This window comes from Urocitellus parryii, chromosome 4, assembly GCF_045843805.1.
Source record: "Urocitellus parryii isolate mUroPar1 chromosome 4, mUroPar1.hap1, whole genome shotgun sequence".
In the NCBI taxonomy this organism is placed as follows: domain Eukaryota; kingdom Metazoa; phylum Chordata; class Mammalia; order Rodentia; family Sciuridae; genus Urocitellus; species Urocitellus parryii.
Window position 1 is genome coordinate 52,970,401 of NC_135534.1, and position 21,767 is coordinate 52,992,167.

The 21,767-nt window shown below is 48.6% G+C and overlaps 1 protein-coding gene across 5 annotated transcripts in view; it reads right to left on the minus strand.

Annotated features, from left to right (window-relative positions):
* The window catches only part of Ampd3 (adenosine monophosphate deaminase 3), a 46,624-nt gene extending 25,192 nt beyond the window's left edge, over window positions 1-21,432 (minus strand). Inside the window, exons 1-4 of one of the 5 annotated variants that reach the window (XM_077798176.1) lie at window positions 17,253-17,558; window positions 16,317-16,484; window positions 12,542-12,767; window positions 2,501-2,705 (exon numbers count right to left, since the gene is read on the minus strand). In XM_077798176.1, coding sequence (XP_077654302.1) covers window positions 2,501-2,705; window positions 12,542-12,767; window positions 16,317-16,341 — 456 coding nt within the window. In that variant the 5' untranslated portion in view covers window positions 16,342-16,484; window positions 17,253-17,558. The other 4 variants (XM_026395867.2, XM_026395870.2, XM_026395866.2 and 1 more) reach the window with 4 other exon arrangements.
* Window positions 21,433-21,767: the final 335 nt, after the last annotated feature.

The window sequence follows — 21,767 nt, forward strand, 5'->3', positions numbered from 1 at the left end:
CCTACCTTCCAGAGCTATCAATATTTACATTTCTCATAAATGTTTCAAAGGTCTTACAAGTGTAAATAAATCATTGTGGATACAGCTAAAACTCTACCCTCCCCCACCACTCATTTTTAACCAAATATTACTCCTTGTTTTCTGTCAAGGCAGAATCTTCTCTCCTGCCTCCAAATGTCCCCACAAGAGGGGACATATTAATGCCACTTTATACCTTCCAGGGCATGGCCTCTGAGAGCAGCGAGGATAGGTAAGCAGACACAAATGTCTTAAACAAAACTATGTTCCTGACCACAGCAAAGCCAAACATGCTCCCCAGAACCAAAGGATTCACATAACAAGGGGCTCAGGCCACAGCCAAGAATATCAGTGAGGGTGCTCAGGATCCCTGTGGAGCTGCAGCCAATCAGGCCCCATTGCTGGCAGCAGACCCTCTGGGGCCAAGGAGATCTGCAAGGAGAGCCTGCTCCTCACAGACATGTATCTCCCTGAAGTCTAACTGCCTGGGTCAGGAGCCCCTTCCCTACTCCATGCCAGGCTGGCAGAAAGAAGCTAGTTCATGCTTCAGGCTGATGTCCTCTCGTTCAGCTTGAGGTCAGCCCGTCTCCACTCTCCCTTTCCACCCCTGTGCCCACACACCTGAGGCTTTCACCAAGGCTTGGCCAGGATTCTGACCTTCAAAAAGGTCTGAATTGTTTCCAAATCAAATTCCCATTTCCAAGAACTTAACATAATTTGCAGTGCCTCCACACCATGGGATATTATGCATTTGTAAAAACAAATAAATAAACAAGAAAGTTCTTTATGTTTTATATGGCATTATCTCTAAATGAACTATTAAGTGCAGGGAAGAAAAACTTGTCCACTTTCTAACCAAGACCCTCTCTTCCTGGTCGAGGGGATCTGGCCTATATTTAAGGATACTGACCCAAACAGGGAGCCTACATCCTGGGAACAAATCTTTATTCCACACACTTCAGATAGAGCCCTAATAACCAGAATATACAAAGAACTCAAAAAATTAGACAATAAGATAACAAATAACCCAATCAATAAATGGGCCAAGGACCTGAACAGACACTTCTCAGAGGAGGATATGCAATCAATCAATAAGTACATGAAAAAATGCTCACCATCTCTAGCAGTCAGAGAAATGCAAATCAAAACTACCCTAAGATACCATCTCACTCCAGTAAGACTGGCAGCCATTAGGAAGTCAAACAACAACAAGTGCTGGAGAGGATGCGGGGAAAAGGGCACTCTTGTTCATTGTTGGTGGGACTGCAAAATGGTGCAGCCAATTTGGAAAGCAGTATGGAGATTTCTTGGAAAGCTGGGAATGGAACCACCATTTGATCCAGCTATTCCCCTTCTCGGTCTATTCCCTAAAGACCTAATAAGAGCATGCTACAGGGACACCGCTACATAGATGTTCATAGCAGCACAATTCACGATAGCAAGATTGTGGAATCAGCCTAGATGCCCTTCAATAGATGAATGGATAAAAAAAATGTGGCATTTATACACAATGGAGTATTACTCTGCATTAAAAAATGACAAAATCATAGAATTTGGAGGGAAATGGATGGCATTAGAGCAGATTATGCTAAGTGAAGCTAGTCAATCTTTAAAAAACAAATACCAAATGACCCCTTTGATATAAGGGGAGTAAACAAGGACAGGGTAGGGACGAAGAGCTTGAGAAGAAGATGTACATTAAACAGGGATGAGAGGTGGGAGGGAAAGGGAGTGAGAAGGGAAATCGTATGGAAATGGAAGGCGATCCTCAGGATTATACATAAGGACATATAAGAGGAAAGGAGGGGTAAGACAAGATAATACAAATCGAAGAAATGATTTACAGTAGAAGGGGTAGAGAGAGAAAAGGGGAGGGGAGGGGAGGGGAGGGGAGGGGGGATAGTAGAGAATAGGACAGACAGCAGAATACATCAGACACTAGAAAGGCAATTTGTCAATCAATGGAAGGGTAACTGATGTGATTCAGCAATCTGTATACGGGGTATAATTGGGAGTTCATAACCCACTTGAATCAAATTGTGAAATATGATGTATTAAGAACTATGTAATGTTTTGAACGACCAACAATAAAAAAAAAAAAAAAAAGAGGAGCTAAGTCGGCCATAAACGATTTCATACAAATCAGCCAATACCATAACTTTGAATCTGCTGAACGTTTGGGAATGCTGATGTACCCAAGCTGGCACCCTGCTCAATTGGCTGCAGTGACAGAGGGCAGCATTCTGGACTTGGAGAACATAGGGAATTTACAGGTACCAGCCATGCTGTTCCAGACTGCAGCTCTGGGCCCTTTGCACAGGGCTGGAGCAGCTTCCTGAGCACTTCCACACCCTCCAGCCTCTGCTAGGACCCTTCCTCCTCTTCAGACTCCTGCACCTCCTCTCACCACCTCCCAGACACCCACAGACTGAGCCTGGCCTCTGCATGCAAAGCCCATAAAATACTCTCATGGCCACCTTACCCCAGCACAGTAATCTCCACTGATGGTGACCCGCTGGTACTCAGGCATGGCGTAGGGTACTGGTGTGGGCTGGGAAGTGGCTCCAGGGGGTGCGGGGGTTGCAGGAGACATGGCTGGACTGGTCACTGGGGGGCCTTTCCAGTCTTGCTGTGTCGGCATTTGCAGAGACAGGGACTGGGAACGGATCATCTTGAAACTTTTCTTTCTAAGAGCCAAGGACAAGGAAAGCAGGAGACATCAGCAGCTGATTGAGGTGAGCCATAAGCAATCTTTATTAGGTACAGAGCAAGAGAATTTTGCTATGATTAATCACGGGTGCTGGCCCTACCATTAAGAAGTTTCTAATTACTTATGCCTTCCCTTTTACACACAACTCTGCATGAGATTCAGCACAGCCCTCCAGATGCCCCAACCTGTGGTCACTATGATCTGCAGTGGCTGTGTCTGCAAATGCCACAGAAGACAGATGGATGCAGACCACTGCAGTGCATAATGGAAGTGAGGATAACGTCAAATCGGCCAGGCTTTCCCCATGTGAGGCCCTGTGTGAGGACAGCACATTACCTTCACAAAACCCAAACTCTAAGGCCCGACACACGAACAGTCTCAGGAAGGTCTGTGAACAGGAACACAGAGGCAATCACACTGCATTTCCCAAAGTTGGAAATCTGGGGTACTGGATTTAGAAGAGATAGAGATGATCAGCTAGCCCAACCTCCCTGTTTTTTAAATAGGAGTCAGGGATCCCACAACGGAAAAGGGGCTTCCACAAAGTCACACAGCAAGGTGGCTACTCTCCCCAGCCTGCTGTTAAGGAAAAGGAATGATCAGCATCAATTTCAAGACTGGACCTCTGGACCTGTCACCTTGGCACCAAAAGATTATTTCACTTGCTCTTGGGCACAAGGCTGTTTTAAAATGCTGCACGCTCATGCTGAGTTGGGATGACCTCACCTTCTTTATGAACAAAATAGTTATGTTTCAACTGAGGTCACTCCACATCCTGGAATCCCCAGGAAGGAAACTACTCAGCACTTGGGCGAGGCTAATTAGCAAATCTCCCTCCCACTTCTCTTTCTGCCTCGGGTGGCATCCAGCCTCTGGTGTTGTCAACCACAGTGTCCAGTCAGAAGCCAGCAGACTCCTTGCCCCACATCATGACTCAGGGACTCAGAAACTTCACGGGATTTATTCCACCACAACCAGGGTCTACAGCCTCCAGCAAAGAACTTAGTGATAACAAGGATCCACCAGAGCCCATGGAATCCCTCTTCTTCCTCAGGCAGTGGTGACACAGGGTGTGGAGAATGCATTGATCCCCAAAGGGGCCTCAAGGCTCACCCAGAAACAGCTGTCTTCCTGCTGGCACTTGCCCAGGTCTCCTCAACTGCCAAATGTCCAGGAAGCACAATTCACCTCCTCTAATTATACACCCACCACATGCCACATGGTCCTGTGGTTCTCATGCCTATGGTAATGACTTGTGTTACCACCTCTTTGAGGCAAGGCTATTTGCACCTGAGAGATGGAGGTGGCCCCTTCTCAGGAGGTTACCCGTGTCTTCCCCTGGCCTTGAATAACAGACTAAGCTACCTCTGGAAACTCAGCTGGAACTCCAGGAACCCCAGCTGCTGTCCATCACAGGGAGCTGAGTCAGCATCCTGCCCCATGTTAGATGTCAACTCAGACCAGACCATAATTCCTCAGAGCAGAGTCACCCTGAACAAGGAGGCTCTCCCTTGGCATCTTTGGAACATTCCCGTCTAAGAGCCAGCGCTTTGGGCGTCCTCTCGTCCTCTGACAGGCTCAGCTAGGTCCCAGGAAACTCCAGCTTCTGTGTCACTCTCATGCCCATCAGTCACTGTTTTGTGTCTCTCTGCCAAACCTCCTCACCCCTGTATGCTTCAGCCCATGCTGCCCGAGGCCTACCAAGGAGAAGTAGCAGGTGACTTCTAAGGTGAGCAACAGGTATGAAAGGTTTTAAAAAAACACAGGCCAAAAGCTGGAAGGTTGCACAAGCCAAGAGCCCCTCCCAGGCTTGTCCTAGGAAGGTCCACATCCTTCTTTCCCACTGAGGAAGCCAACTGGTGCCCAGAGAATACTCCTTCTTGCAGAAATCCATTATGGCTCCAGCCTTGGTCTTCAGATTGTCACATACAAACATCCTTAGGCTGGAAGCTCAGACCTTTCAGGCACAAAGGTAGGTTTAAAGACTGACGGGCCATCTCCTCAGCACCCACTCCTCTTGAGCAGGGCCTGGGAATCATCAGAAGCTAATCATGGAGCTTGTATCTCAAAAAACTGGAGAAGCCGGTTTTGATTACTGAATAGCAAACTGCCACACATTTATTGGCTTAAAACAATAACCATTCATTCACTCACAGTCCTGCATGTGAGAAGTCTGGCTGGGCTTAATTGGCCTCTATGCTCAGAGCATCAAAAAAACAAAATCAAGATGTTGGCCACACTGCTCTTGTGTGGAGGCTCTGGGAAATAATCCATTTCCAAGTTCATTCAGGTTGTTGGTAGAATTTAGTTCCATATGGTGGTGAGACTGTGGTCCCTAGTTCCTTGCTGGCTGATGGACAGGGGTCACCTCAGCTCCTGCAGATGACACTCTGATCCTCACACTTAGCCCTCTGTCTTCAAAGCCAGGAGGGCTGTATGTTCTAGTACTTCAGAGCTCTCTGAGTTCCCCGCCTACTCTCAACCTGAGAGAGATCTCTGTTTTGAAAGGTTCCCGTAATTAGATCAGGCCCCCGGACAACTTCCCTATCTTAAGTTCAACTGGGCCATATGTCATGACAATCACAGGAGTGGCATGTCATATTCTCAGGGTCTGGAGACTAGAGGGGGACATCTTGGAGGGGGAGTATTTTAAAATTCTGCGGACCTCTCCATCTACACAGGAGAGCTGGAGAGTGGCAGCTGAGTGTGTGGGTGTGTGACTACCCATGAATGTCCACACATGGGCCTCTCCTTCCTTCCCAAGGCTGTCTGAAGCCCCACGTGTATCACCATAACAAAAGAAGGACACATAAGAAGTCACCATAATCTTTATCTGAATTACAGAATCATGGGGTCTCCTGGCTCCAAAAGACCTTAAAGGCTCTGCACCCCAACCTCTCACTAAGGCAGCCTTTGCCTGGATGCCTCCAGTGACAAGGTTCCCCACATTTCTGCGTAAGACATCAGCATCATCATTCAATAAACACCTGCCAAGCACCCACTCTGGGCCAGGCCACAGCCAGACACACAAACACACACGACATTGGCCAAAGCACAGTCTGTTCCGCTGTTAGAAAGCACTTCCTCATGATGGGCCAACACTGTCCGTCTGCAGTGCCACCTGTCCACACCTCGGACTAGCCCTTGGGGCACCAGGGTAAGCCAGTTCTCTTGACACAGCTGGCCCGCCCCCTCCTTCTTCCAACCACATGTACAAATACACTGCTGCCAAGGAGCTGGCAGGGGTGGGGCTGTGAGGACACCAGCTCTGGCCAAGCCTGAGGACCTGGGCTTAGTAGCAGCTTTGTCATCCCCTACACAGCTGGTCCTCCTGAGCTACAGGGACCTTCTTGTTGACCAGACCCCTAAGACAAGAAGACGATCTAGTCACGTGTGAGTTTTTACAGCATTTCATCTCCCAGCACCTGTCCAGTGCCCCCACCTGCTCCATGGCCCTCAGCTGCCCCTGCCACTCATGATGTCCCCATTCCTACCCTGTCCACTACCCAGCCCTCCTCAGAGCCTGGGAAGCAGGAACACCCAAGCCTTCCAGAATATCTGGTTCTATGCTAAACTCTAGAACCATCAGCCCCCCCCCCCCACCAACTTGTTCTTCATTCTAGAGAAATGCTAGTATCTTCCTGGAGGGGCTTCTAAAACCCACTGCCCCATGCATTCTGTCCAGGAATGGCCAGGCAATGGTGGCGGGGGGGGGGGGGGGGCGGGTTGGCTCTCAGAAGTGCACAGGGGTCGGGAGGCTGCACATGGACTCTACTTCTTTCCATAAATTACCACAGGTCAGTCCCTAGGGGAAACAGGTAGATCAAATATAACCCCAGACCCCAGGGGCTATGTCACAGCAGAGATGGACATAGGCAATTGAGCAAATTATTAACAGTGTGTAATGAGATGCCCAGGATATTTTGGGATCCAAAAGGAGAAACCTAATTCTGACTGGGGGTGGGACCAGTGGAACAGCAGGATGGAGGGACAGGGGGACATTGCAGAATGGGAAGGCTTGTCTGAACCCCTCCCCCAGCACACTCAGACCATCCTGGCAGCCCCTCTGCCTCCAGATGGGCACCACTACTTAAGGTTGGAGGCAGGAGAGTTTTGTTAACAATGTGAATCTGGACACCGCTGGGTAGGGAGGTATTCCCCACTTCCACAGACTCTCTGCTCCTGGTGCTTCTGAGGTCACTGCACTGAGCCATGTAGAATTGGGAGCCCTGGTCTAAGGAGGGGAACAGTGGAGAGCTGGCACCTGCTGTGTGATTGAGACCAGAGGTCCCAGCCTATCTGGAGAGAGAATGTGGATGCAGTTGACCATGGTGCATGGTCATGAGCAGAGTGGAGAGGCCCCACAGAGACCACTTAAACTCTGAGGGCACAGCCAGGTGACCAGCACCACAGCCCAACCAGGTGGGTGTAACTTTGAGTCACCCACTCTGAAGCCCATCAGGCCTAAAGACTCATAATACCCGACACTGTCTCTCCCTTAGCTACTCTATCTTCTCTTCCCTCTCTACCCCAACAGCCTCCATTTGTCTCCCCACCATTACCCCAGTCTCCATTGCCCTTTCCCAACCCTTCCCAGCTACTGTTCCTCCCTAGACCCCAGAGGTCAAAGTTGAAACACAATCCTTACAGCCTTTTATATTAAGAGTTACAATCTCTATTCCTAATTTTTAAAGTGGATGAATAGGCTGTTTCAAATGAAGCTTCTTTGTCAATGGTTGTGAATTTTTAAAAAAAAGAGTTTACCCATCCCTGATTTAAGAAGTTTCATAATACTAAATGACTTAACAAAATGCTAGCTGTGCTATGCTTTCGTAACAAATATGTTTATCTATTTTGTTCAAAATGTTCTCGGTACAATGGCAGATGCCTCTAATCCCAACTACTAAGGAGGCCGAGGCAGGAGGATTAGAAGTTTGAGGCCAGTCTGGACATCTTAGTGAGACCTGTCTCAAAAACAAAAACAAAACAACAACAACAACAAAAAAAAAAAAAAACCACACACACATTTTTAGGGAAGTAGCTGTTCTGGATAGCTAGATGTTTAGATTACAAAATCATTCCTCTTTTATGTCCTAATTTAAAAAAACAAAAACAAAAAACTCTGATGTAGCATTTTTTTATGAAATACGTAAGTCCTGCATTCTTAACCAGAGTTTTCTGAACATAACTTAAAGTTCTCTCAATGACTCAGGGTCATCCCTGTATTATCTGGTCATGATCTTAGAGGTGTTTTGTCCCTACACTGCTGTGCTTTGAATTCTCCTGTCTGCTTTTCGTAACTATTCTGTTTCCTCCCTCACTGTTGACTGTCAAGTAATAACAATAACAGAAGCAGGACCATGAGAGCAGCTCCTATCAGTGGGCTAAGGAGATTATGTGGATTCGTTCATTTAATTCTCACAAGGTAGGTCCTCTGATTACACTCATTTTGCAGATCAGAAAACAGACTCAGATAGTTAAGAGCCTTGACCAAGTCCACCCAGTAGTGGACTTGATGCGCTGTCACTTGAATCCAGTTGGTCTGACTCCCAAGACCCACTTAAAATCACCGCACTTGACTTCTGGGATCCTCCCTATAGCAATCTTCCCCTCTACTTCTAATTTGCTCTTTAAATCTGTCATGGATAAAGAGCAAGATAACCACGCTTATCAAGACTCTGTGTGAAGTAAGGCTAGATGGGAGATGGGATGGGAAGATGCAGGGTGGGATTGGTAGGTAAAAGACACAGGTTTTCTCTGGGTGGTGATAAAAATGTTCCAAAATTGAACATGGCCATGGTCTCCCAACTCTGTTAATGTACAAAAAACCATCAAACTACATAGTTTAAAAGGCTGGCTTATATGGTATATAAATTATATCTCAATAAAGCTGTAGAAGAAGAAATCAGAAAGCTGAAAGAGCCCTAATATGCACTTTGGTTGCTCAGAAACTTTTCATGCTGTCCCCAGTGTTGGCTAAGTTCCAATATGGACATTTGTAGGGTAGATGAACTCTGGCTAATGCATTTGAGACTCGAAAAATAGCTCTGGGCACCACCAGTGTTTTCTGGTTCTCACTTTGCCTCCACAGTTGATCTGCCCCTCCCTCTGGCCCTCAGCAAGCCCTGAGTCCCAGCAGGGACCTGGTCAGTGTCATCTTCCTAAGTAGGCAGGGAGTCCTGCTGGCTCCTGATCTGGACTGGCCTGCAAAATATGCATCTCTCTGAGCAGCCTGGGTGGGTCTGCAAGCCTGCAAGGGCCGTGTCTGAACCCAGCCTGGACCCTATGGCTGGCCACCCTGGACAGGCTTCCATTCCTCAGGTGCTCATTCGTCTTTCTTGATCATAGCTCAAGTTCTTCTTTTTGTAAGAAGCTGGTTTACTATCATGATTCTTTCTTGTGACTTTATATGAGATTTAAAATAGTTGTGTGTTTTGTTTTACTTTGGCTAATTTCTAAATGTGAGAGAAAAAGGAAATTGTAAAGAAAAGCCTTCTCCGAGTGCCAGAGATATTCAGAGGAACCAGGGCAAGGGAGGGTATTTGTTATTTTGTTTTGTTTTTTTGTGGTCCTGAGAATTGAACCCAGGGGCACTCTACCACTGAACTACATTCCCAACTCTTTTCTTTTCTTTCTTTCTTGGAGGCAGGGTTTTGCTAAGTTCCCATACTGGCCTCAAATTTAAGATCCTCTTGCCTTGACTTCCCAAGTTGCTGGAATTACAGGCCTATACCACTGCACCAGGCTAAGTGGGGGCAGGATTTTCCAAATAGAAGTCCCATCTTATGTCACAGTTTGAAACATAAACCCACAGACTGGGTATCAGGAGATCTGCTACTGGTTCCAGGTCTGTGGGCTCCTTGCAGGATGACTGCATATCACCAATCACATCTAGAATGTCAAGGAGGGGCCACAGATGGAGAGGCTGCTGGAGAAAAGGTGTCCTCTGTGAAAATATTAAGATTGGAAAGCTGTGTAAAGGCCCCTCCAGTGAGCAGTGAAGTTAAAAGACAAACTTGGGTTTGCATGGCCCCAGGTGACACTGGGATGTCTGACCAGGCTGCCTTTCAGAAAAGAAGCCAATGGGCACGGGCAGAACTGAGACCATCTTCCGTTGTGCCACTCAGAAGCCAGCAGCTGCATCCTGAGGAGCAGCAATGAGTGTCATTCCAGTGTCCACACACCAAGGAGCCAAAGGCTCACCCTGCCTGCAGATAGGACAGTCTCCTGGCCAAGGTATGGCATTTAGAGCTAAAAGACAAGGTTCCAGTCCCCAGGCTCACTTAACTATGTGCAAGTTAATTCAACTTCCCTGAGCCTTACTCTTCTCATCTACAGTCAAAATACTAAGAATATCCACTCAGTAAGCTCCAGGTGGGGATAAAAAAAATAAATGTAGACCATACCGCCCGGAACTTTGCCTAGGGTAAGAACTAACAGCAAGCTGCCACTGCTGCCCTCTCAGCAGCAGGAAGCTGGAGAGTTTACTGTCATTTACATGGTGGACTATGACCCAGGCATGTCCTAAGCCTTTTGCATGTTAACTTCCTCATTTCTCACAATACCACATGAAAGCAGCTACTGTCATCATCCATGCTTTATAGATGAGGAAGAAGCTGGGGCCCAGAGAAGTTTCCTAATCTGCCTCAGGTCACAAAGCCTGTGAATAAGTGGCAGAACACAGCAGTCTCTGTTGTGGTAGCGGTGGGGAAGCCTCTTGCCTCTGCTGGACGTGCACTGCCCACCAATGTAGCTAAGACCGTGGATCCTGGAGAGACAGTGGGAGCCAGAGACACTCCTCAAGGGGCTTACCTCACGTGGGGCAGACAGACACAAATAAGGAAGGGACAGAACAAATTTCTGAAGAGGGGTCTGCAGAGCAATTTCTGGAAATCACAGAGCACCATTTGGACTGAGAAAGCTTCCGTTTTGCCCTTATCCTGGGAATCAAGAAGAACAGTGGTCTCTTTTTGCAGATGTTGGGCCCCGTGTCACTCTGTAATAGAAAGTGGCCTCAGACACTTATTGTTCCTGGTAATAAAAAATGCCAGGACTTCTCCCCCTCTCATTATGAAGGGTCTAAAATGCTCAATTCATCACACACAGAGGACCCTGCAGGGCACTCAGTTCTTGCAGACAGCCCAGTGTTATGCCAGGGCAGCATGGACAAGGGTCTCTACTCTCATGCTTTTCTTCCTCCTTCTAGGGAGAAGCACGGCGCTAGCCAGGGACTGCCCACCTTGCTTCTTCCCAGAAGAGGGCAAGCACTGATCTCACAGAGGGCAAGGCTCTGTTCCTGCCTCTGTACCTGCAGTCACCTTGTTACTTCCAAAAACAGTCAAGGGAATGCTAAATTCTATACTACCAAGACAGGCAAGAACTTGCCTTTTAAAATGACGAGGTGCTTTGGGAAAGGTCTGATCCCTGACTGGGTCTCAGAGAGGGCTCAAATTTCCACGACACTAGCTGTTGAGATCTACAATGTGCTGGGCAAGTGGGGACCTGGCGACAGCCCCACTAGATACTTCCTCAAGGCTTTTCTGCTGCTTTAATTTTGCTCTTCCAGGTGAGATGAGCCGTGAAGGATGAGGACTTCCCATTGCACTTGCCTGAGATCCAAACTTCTGATCTGGGAGCACAAAGCCAGTCTGATAAGCCAGCCTGCCACCCTTCTAGCACCAGGGTAAGGCCTGTCTCTCAATAGGCCGCTAACTACGCGGGCCTCCTTGAAGATACCTGGGGCCTCTGCCCGTACCTGACTCCACACATAGCTAGATCCTTTGCACCCTTGAAGTGTCACCTCCTCAGAGTAACTCATCCTTCCTACCCAGTCTAATAAAAGTCTCTCTATCCTACCCTCCCTCTCTCCCTCCCTCTTCATCTCCTTCTTGGCTCTCATGCTGATCCTAGGCCTGTTTGTCCTCAGATCCATTCTTTCTCCTATTTCCCTGGGGTGTCCTCTGGCTTCTGGCCTAGGTCTGGCCAATGCAGCCACTGGGAGAAACCTGGAAGTTTCAGGAAGAGTAGAGCCATGTATGGTACCTCCTGCCTCCACCTCTGCTTCGGGAGGCAGCTCTTGGGTCTCCTTCTTGGCTCCAGTTCCCTTTGGAAAGGCCAACCCAGTGCTAGCTTCCCCGGGTGACCCCACCCTAGGCTCCAGCCTAGGTTGTCTCTCTAAGTTGTCTGGTGGTGGCCGCCCCTACTGCCTTTCATCTCCAGGCTGCCTCTCTCCCCCATTTGGCTCCTCCATTCTCTACTACCCATGTAACCAATTCCTTGCACCAAAATCCTATTTCCGATACTCAAATTGTTTCTGTCTTTCTGGTTGGACCCTGACTGATACAGCAACTATCATAACTTGTAATTCTTTTATTAATTTGTTCAGTTAGTTATTATCTGGACCCACTGTAAGTTCTACAGGGTGGGGGCTGTATCTCTACTGTGCATTGCTATATCTGCAGTCCCGGTACAGCACCTGGCAATCAGGGAGTCACCTTAACAAGAAATGCAAACAAGTGTCCAGTGATGGAAAGATATAAAAATTGGTGTTTCCCAAGAAATCCTCAAATTTCCAAAAAGAAAAGGGAAATACCATTTGAAAGCAGAGTGTATTTCCACACGTCATTTGTTGTTAAAATAGTAGCAAAGAAAGAGTGTTTTTTGATCTTTTCCACTCAACAGAAGCACCAAGACCACCTTCAATAAATAAGTGGTTTGTAAGTAGTCTTGATTAAGAAATCAACACAGCCCAGGGACAAGCCAGCTCCCCAGGGTTCCACGCCTCAGGACATGAATGCCAAGTCCTGGACAAACCTTTTTGCAGTCTCCACAGACTTCTGCTCCGCCAGCTCCTTCTGTAGTTCCCTCTCCTTGGCTTCCTTCTGGCCAATGGGGCAGTCCTCAGGGACAGTGAAGAGGGACAGGGCATCTTTACTGTCCTCTTCTCGTAGCACTTTAGCAAACACCTTCTCAGCCAGCAGCCGGACTTGCTCGTCCACTTCAGAGATGTTCAGCTTGGGGAATTGTCGCGGCATCTCGGCTAGCAAAGAAAGAAGAAGAGCGTGAGTCTAATGTGTTACTGGATGTCCTGGGTCCCCACTGTGGGGGGCCAGAAGGCACTGAAGTGAGGACTAGTTCCGCCTGATCCTTGGGTCAGCTATCAACCCAGGAATTCCCAGATCAAACCCAGCAGGCCACATTTCAAAATCAGTTCCATAAGTGATCAAGGGTGAAGCGGATGGAGCCACTCATGTTTCATGGAAAAGCAAACACTCAGACGTCAGAGAATGAACTATTCAACTAGGTGTTCCCATTTTCCTGACCTTAGGGACTCTGCAGCACATGGCAGGCCTGCCCCCCTGACTTTGCTTCCAAGACTAAGTAGGGGCGGGGGAGAATTCAGAACGTCCCTCCTCCAGTCTATGAAGTTATTAGGAATGCAGCACTAACCAAACTTTACGCCCCCTCTTCCAGGAAGGAAGTCCAAAACTCACGGGGTTTCACAATGAGCTTATAGCCCCACAAGATTACAGCAGAGCCCTGGTAAATCCAAAGCTGCCTTCTACAATTCATAAAATGAGAACTTTGGCTGCTAAGAAAGAATCTGCTATCACAGTGTATGGTCCCTCAAAACCTCCAGAATTGTCTAATAAGACACAGCAAATAAAGTTAATGTTTGAACAGGGATGCTTCACCCAGCTGAAAACTCACTTCCTCAAAGAAACTTTTCCTTTCCAACTCTCTGACACTGGAAGTTTTTCTCATCACCTGGATGCTTTCTTTTCCTTTTCTTTCTTTGCTTTTTTACTTTTACAAACACTTATACAGCACTTAATATGTACAGTCTGCCAAGCACTTTATATTTATTATCTCAGTTAATATTTTTTTCTATTTTACAGATGAGAAAATTAAGGCATAGAGCGACCTCTCTCAGGGTCACACCTGCAATAAGTTGGCAGAGGTCTGTGCTTTTCTCAAACTTTCTCTCTTCTGTCCTCGGATCTGAACCCAAGCCCCCAGTTGTCCATCTATGTCCTTAACCACTATGCAGTGCTGCTACTCTGTGTTCCTTCAGGTGCAGGACAGGGACTCTTCATGCTCCCCAAATATCACAACACCTTGCAATGGGCGAATTCTGCCAATTTTCAACAAGCCACCTTCTCCTGGAGCAACTCTGAAAGGGGAGTTTCCTGTCCACCTATTACCACTGTTTCTTTAAGGCTGGTTTAAAAAAGAAGTGATTTTGTTGACAGACAAGACAAAGGTGAGGCAGGAAGAGGAAGAAATTAATTCCAGGGAAAGGGGCTCAGTGGGCCTTCTCAGGACAGTCATTCTCTGGCCTCATAATTTTCTTATCTGAGATTAAACGACAGGACTAAATGGTCTCTAAGGCCCTCTCAGTTCTAAGTGGTATAATTCCAGGTACCGGAGAGGTTTCCGGTGCCTGGGGAGGCTTACTATGCTGGTCTTCTCTGTGGCGTGTGAGGCTGATTCATGACACAGACAGGAAGGAAGAAAGTAGGCTATAATGGGCAGTTAGAGCGGTGTCTGTGGGCCCCTTGACTCTGAAACCAATTTTCTCTTCCCTCCACACCCAGGGACATGACTTTCTCAGGCCTCCCTTTCCCTAAGGGAGTTGGGTAGGAGGGAGCTGGTGAGGAAGAGCCACCACAGCACGCAACTCTGCTGGTCCAGGGAGCAGACCCAGACAGCAGAGGTCTGGCCTCTTCAAAGAACAAGAGGAACAGAGTTGACTGTGGAGACTGCCATGTTCTAATTGCAGAGTTAAGGGGAAGCTAGAGGTCATCAGAACAGAGGTTCAGAGAAGCCAATGGGGGGATGCTGGAACAACATAAAGAACCAGGCACAGGAGGCACAGTCAGGCCTGAAAAAGCTATACCCCCACCACCCCTCAACTCCAAGTCCATGGGTCAAGTGCAGCATTCCAAGTCCTCACATCACATTTCAGAAGTAGACAGGCCCAGATAAAGGGCAGCAAATGTCACAGAGCACCCACATTGTTTGACCGGTAATCCCACTTCTAGAAATTTCTCTAAGAATCTGAAGAAAAGAAAAAGTACAAAGTTCATTAGCTGTACTCTTTATGTAAAGAACTTTAAAATGTCCAAATTAAAGCATACACACTTGAAAAAATTGTTAAGCTACCAATATTATAATTATGAGGACACTGAATCATATTCTAAAAAACTCTTGTGAGATAATAGTAAATAAAAATATTAATGCCTGAAAATTTACCTGTGCTTTGATTATGATGGTATAAAAGTGAATCCCCTTATGGACAGGGGCTGCAAGGGAGAGACATGTTCAAAATGAGCAGATGACAGGATGGCCTATGTGTAAGGCTGTCTTATTTTCATAATTAATGATCTAATAATGTCACTTAAAAAAAAAAACACAGAAAGAACAGAAAGAAAAATGATTAGATTTAAGACCTTATTTTAAAAGGTGGGGGGACACAGTAAAAATAAACCATGATCTTATTCTAGCAAGTTTTGGCAATCAGGGACCTCTTCTGCCTACCCGACATGGAAAGAGCCAGACCAAAGGGATTTGTACCATTGAGATTCATCTCTGCCTAAGCTCCTGCCCTACATGGAAGCTGCCCACCACCACCTTCCTGCCCACTCCACCCCCACAAATGCACACATTCCCCAGCAGGTTGTCTCAGGAATGGGCAATTGGGGGGAGGGTCCTTTATGTCTAAGGGTTCTTACACCAGAGTCTGCCATCTTTGTCCCTGAAGCATTTTCAGCTTGCTCAAGTTAATTCAAACATACTTTTCAGGATGCATCTTTCTATAAAAGATCTCCTCCTTTTACTTTAACTTAAATAGTTTAAATCAAACTGGGCCCCAAGAGAAGTTGATACCTGTTGCTAGAAAAACAGGACCTGCTATCAAATACTGGGGAGATGCTGTGTTCCATAGGTCCTCCACCCAGGTTCATAAGGCATGTTAGACCTCAGGATCATGGAGTAGCATTTTCCCAAGGAAGTCTTTCTTTCACAGAGCTCATGGGAACCACAGCAGTGTCTTAAACAACTGGTCACTAGTAGGGACCCACGCACTACATCAGTGGGCCTTGCAGCCTACCACATATATGCTGTCTCCTAGACATTCCAGACAGACAACTCCACCTGCCAACCTTCCTGACAGACCTCAAACCCCCCTCAGACCTCTAGACACCTGCCAGGCCAGGCCTGCCAAGGAAAGACCACTCTGCAGATGCCAACTAGAGTTCAGCTCCAGCTGCCTGATAGTGTCTGGCCTTCAACCATTTGTCAGCTGAAGCCAGCAGTCGTGCGAGACTTAACTGTGAATTCACCAGCATCGGTCAGCTAGTGATACAGCTTATCTCTTGTTGCATATGACACCCTCTGATGAGCATAAAGAAATGTCCCGAAGTTAGAAAGCTCTAAAAATGCCACCAATTTCAACAAACAGTAAATTTGCATAGCACTAGAGCCCCTCCAGAAAAGCAGCACAGTGACCCTGAAATCCCCTCCTTACACAAATGAAGCTGTTTCCTGCCTTTGCCAGATGCTCTCTGATAGAACCCATGACACAGACCTGAGCCGGGCTCTGGAGACTCCATGACTGATCCTGGGGATCACACAGGCAACGATGTCCTCCGGCCAGGTGCTAGTGCTGCCCTGGAGGCTGCGCTGAGTCAGTGTAAGAGCAGCTAGCTGGGTCCTGCCTGCCGCTGCTGGGGTGGGAGGTCTCTGCTTTGCATATCTGCGAGCAGGAAAAGTCTGGGCTGGAAATTCTCCCGTGAATACAAAATGCGAGTGGAAAATTTCAAGAGCCCTAAAGGCCCCAGGTAACGCCGGTTATCCAAGCTTGTAGTATGAATGTGGTCTCCTGGCCCAGCTCCCAGTCCTCCACAGAAGAAAATAAAGCAGCCACTACCCACAGCAGCACATTCAGCCGTCCTGAGCCACCACAGAAGATAAGCCACCGCCTCTCTCTAACGCCCAGATCCTCCTGAAAGAGGAGCAGTGAGATACCATCACCCCCTGCAGCTTCCGCTTTGAAACCCACTTCAGGCCTGACCTGGAGACAGGCCCATCTCCCCAAGGGGTTTCTTCTATGGCACAGCCTGCCCTGTCTTCTCTCAGAAGACACCCCCAAACCAACCCTCCTGACGGCACCCCAGGACTGGAGCAGGAACTCAGAGCCCAACTGCCAATACCAGGGCCTCCCTCCCCTCCTCCTCTAAAAGAGGAAAGGCCCGTGAACTGTTTCCTCCTGGCCCAGGAAGGACAGAGTCTCAGAAGAGGGGAAAGCCCCAGCGCAGGGACAGCACAGGGATAAAAGCAGCAAGCCCATCCCTACCTGGAAGAAACCACACATCCTTACCTGGAAGAAACCACACATCACAGATTACAGGCCAGCCTGACAAGCTCCAACACACACACACACACACACACACACACACACACACGGAAGAAATATGTCCACCTGGCCCACCTGAGCCCACGCCCTGCACCCTTCCCTTCTTACTGCCTCTTATGTGGGTTCCAGCTCTGATCAGCCTCCTGAGCTGGCTGGACTCTGCCATTCTCCTGGGGAAGGTGGAGCCTGCCTCAAGTGACCCACAGAAGCCAAGCAGGATGGATTAAAACAGCGTCACGGGCACAAAGCTCTGCATCCTTTCAGTCTGCCTTTTAGGAGAATGGGGAGGCCTCAGAGGAGGCGCATGGGCCTTCCAGTGACTTCGACAAATTGTGTGCGTCTGGGAAATAACCATGAGCAAAATGGCTATTTCCGTGGTGCTGTTGAAATCCTGGGGAGAAGAGCCCAGAAAGAATGGGTCAGCTGTTTACCGAGAAGCTAGATGTAGCCCTGACTTGGGCCTGAGTCACCTCCTCATGTCCAATCGAGATGTTGTGCCTTGCTGAGCCCACATCATAACTCCTGTGAGCACACAGCAGGATTACAGGGTTGACACATGATCCTCAGGCTGCTGCTGGGCTTTGGCTACCCAGAGATTACGATCCACCTGTCCTCACAGCTGTTTCATAAACATTACAATCAGCAGGCTACAAGCAACGTAGAAGGAGGGTAATATTTATTCATTAAATAATTAAACGGGCTTACGGCCTGAGAGAAAAATAATATCCAAGCCCTTAGTATTGTTCTGCCAGAAGGGAGGAGACAAACGATTTCTTCTGCTGATGTTTTGGGGGAAAGGAAAGATCAGGTGGAGAGTGTGATGGGAGCATCCTAAACCATGGGTCTAAGTCCAATGCATTCAGGTCATTTTATTCTGTACCTTTAATGAGATCCTAGATAGCCTTAGTCTAAACAAAGTTCAGTCTGTGGAACCTAAAAGGACAGAAGGCTTGGAAAATACTGCATTCCACAGTTCCACCATGAGGATTCATGCATAATTTCTACTAGCAGATTCAACTCCATCGAGTCTAGACAGAGACAGGTAGCAGCTCCATCAGATGACACTGGGTGTAGCAACAGCCAAGGGTCCTGCTGGAGCTAAACGATGGAACACCTTCTAGAACAGGGCCCATTTAGAGAGCAAACTAGAGCTCTATTTCAGGAGGGCAAGCTCTGCTCTGGACCTCATGATTCCACCTAGAGCCTAACATGTTGCTATTCCCTGAGGCCCAGGTGTTTCCCTAGGCTAAAGAACACTGGTCCCAAGCCCTAAGCCTTACTTCCCTATTGAATGGACATCAGGTCAATATTTAATAATCAGACTCAGAGGCTGTATCCCCTGCCTGGGAAACCAAGCTACATTCACTTTTATCACTTACATGCCTTTAAAAGACCAGAAAGGCTGGAATCAAATTATGTATGTCTCATTGGGAAAGAGAGGCACAGGCTTGCCTAGAGTGGTCCGTTTCCCTTCCTGTTCCTGAGATGCCCGTGACTTACACAAGGAGTTGGGCAAAGAGGTTTTATCTGCTCAATATGAACTCCACAACAAATTTTGCCTGTCTCATTCACAATTATATCCCCATGCTTGGAATATGGCAGGCACTCAATACATATTTGTTGAATAAACTATTGTATAAAACACAAATAAGTGAATAAACTTTGTACAGGAATCTACCTATGGCAACTCAAGATCAGTACAGTGAGTAGCTAATAACATGGACTCCAGGCAATCTCCTGGGTTCGAATCTCATTCCACCACTTAGTTGCAAGACTTCAAGTAAGTGATTAAACTTTCTGTGCCGCAGTTTTATTCCTTATAAAAGAAGAATGATAAAAATACCAGCTACATGTGTTGCCATGACAAATTAGCATATGTAAAGTGCTTAGACTAGTACCTGGCTCAGAGTATGTGCTTTGTAAGCATTAGCCGTCAACATCATTATCTTTATCATCATTTCATCAGATAAAAGAGATTTCAACTGGGAAAATAAGCATAAAGTTTAATCTAGACACTGAATCCTTTCATTTAGTATTACTTATCAAGCACAATTGGGCCTGGTACTCTCCCAAGTTCCTACCTGGGTACAGGAAGAAGGAAGCCATGTTTAAATGTGAAGCTAGGTTAGAAGGAGGAACAGCCTTCTCCTCTATGAATGCTACTTCTTGGTAACTCTACATCTAGGATTCCAACCATGTGTCCCCCCTCCCATTCCCTAATCAGTTCCTCATCACCATTAGAAACAGTTACTATTGTCTCTTGTCCTGAATATGCAGTCAAGATGTGGAAGAACTAACAATTAATCTGCTTGGTGGAAGAACCAGGAAAGCTAATGAGCAGCTTATGGAGAAAAAATAATGTATCTCCCCACTTAACCCTAAAACTACATTTGTCTGCCCATGATGTTATCAAGATCTGAGACTGATGTTAAGACCACCTTGAAGAGTGATCCAGCAAGTGCAAGGGCAAGAAAAACAACTCACATATCTCAAAGAACTTCCTGTCTTGGGTGAGAGCAGCTCAATACTTATCCAGGATCAAGTGACTGAGCCTGGGCTAAAAGGGACTAAAAGTTCAGAGGGTCTCCCAATGCCCCAACCACACAAGAGCCATAATTACAGAGAGGGTAGTGCCCTACTATCACTTCCAGAGAAAGTCAGGCCCCTCGGAGTGGCAGCCAAGAGAGACCAACTACCCCCAGGCCTTCTGTCAACACTCTGAGAAGTAGGAGCTGACAGAAGCTGTCTGGCTCAGTGGCTCCACTGCCACTCAGCATGGATGCTTCACAGCCAGAGGATAAATTTCTCCTCTGCAGGTTCCAGCTGCAGTCAGCTTTTCCCTGAAGATGGCCAAATGTTTGTCACTCCCTCCAGGAGAATAGCCAATGAGGGCTCAAGGCCATGCTGAAATCCCTCCTAATGCTGCCAGCTTTCACCCAGCTCCTTTGCTTATTTGTAGTCAGAAAGGTTCCAGACACAAACAGTTCAGGGATGTGACGGTTAGCAAGCCTCTCCTACTCCAGGACCTCTCATAACTCACATCAGAGGCCACTGCCAGCCTAGACCAGCCATTAGCAGCTCTGCTGGCAAAGCAACTACCAGGAAGTTCAAGGGCAGAAAGCAGACTACCAGAAAACAAGGTTACCCCCAGAAAGCCAGAAGGAAGGATGAAAGGACTCATCATCCTATCCATTCCATGCCGCCACGTAGAGTCCACCTCAGCTGCCCACATCCGGCAGGTCTCAAGCACCTAGAAACTTGTCCAGACACTTAAGTGGCAGCATGTCCCAGGGCCTTTAATTTCCCTAAATCTTGAGAATCCAATCTAGGCCTCCAGGAATCAGGGATGCTGAAGCTAACTCACCTGGGGCCGCTGAACATAGGCAAGGATAGGGCAGGGGATAAGCCTGGGGTCAGCGATGCCACCACTGTGGGATGGGAAGCCACAAGCCGAGGTCAGGACCCTGGAGCACTCAGGACTCCGGACCTGGGCTGCAGGGGCCACAGGGAGCCGGCCCAAGGTCAGCAGTGCTGCATCGCGCGCACTCACCAGGTTCGGAGGACAGGGCCATGTCTGGGCCCGAGGGGGGAGGCGGTTGCAGAGCTGGAGCGCAGGTGACACGCTAGGCAGGGCACACAGCTAGCGCCGCGGAGCCGGGCTGAGGAGCAATGAAGCCCTCCCAGGCGGGCTCGGGCCGGGCCAGGCCTCGGTCTGGCCCGCGCTCTGCAGGAGCCCGCAGCGCGCCAGTAGCAGGGGCGGGGACCAAGCTTCACGAAGGTGCTGCGCCACCGAGCCCTGGCTCCAAAGCCCCCGAGGCTGTCGCTGCGGGTGGAGCGAGGGCCGCCTCCGCAGGGAAGCAGCCAGCGAGCGGCGCGCCGCCCTAGTCGTGCCCTACCTGGGCGCGGAGCGGAGGAGAAGCGAGAAGCCGGGAGCGGAGGGGCGGCGGTCTGGCAGCCGCTGCCCGCCAATTAGGCCTGCCCGCGGCTACCTGAAGCTCCCCGCGGCGCTGCCAACAGGAAACTTGAGAGTGCCACGGGTGCGGCAGCAGCCCAGTCCCCCCGCCGGAAGCGCGCCCGGCGCCGCCTGGGCTCTGCTGGGCCACCGCCGCAGCCACGGGTCAGAGCCAGCCAGGATCCCCCTCCTCGCCTCCGCTGCCACCCAACGCCGCTCGGTTCGGCGGTCGGGTTTGCCTGGCATCCTCTCCTCCCAGCCAGAACTTTCTCCATGGCGAGATTCGAGGGGTCTCTGCCCCCACACAGGTGACTTACTCCCTGTAGTTGAACCGACCCGCAAGCATCCGTTTTCTCCCAGGTGTCCGTCTGGTCACTTGATTCACCTTCCCGCCCCTCCCTCCCTGGCTCTCCACCTCTGCTGCCTGGCTTCTACTCCCGCCCCTCAAAGTCCGGAATGACCTCCTGGCTGCCAAATAGGTGCCTCCCTCGCTCACCTCTCTCCAGCACTTGAGCCTGCTGACCACGCCCTCCTTCCTGGAACGTTTGGAGAATGCGATCTCCTAAGGGAGGGAGCCCGCTGACACTCCTCCCTGCCCCCCACCCTCCTTCCCCAAGACACAAGCACAAGCTGTATCTGGGGGCCTGTGGCTTCTAGGCCTCCAAGGCCTG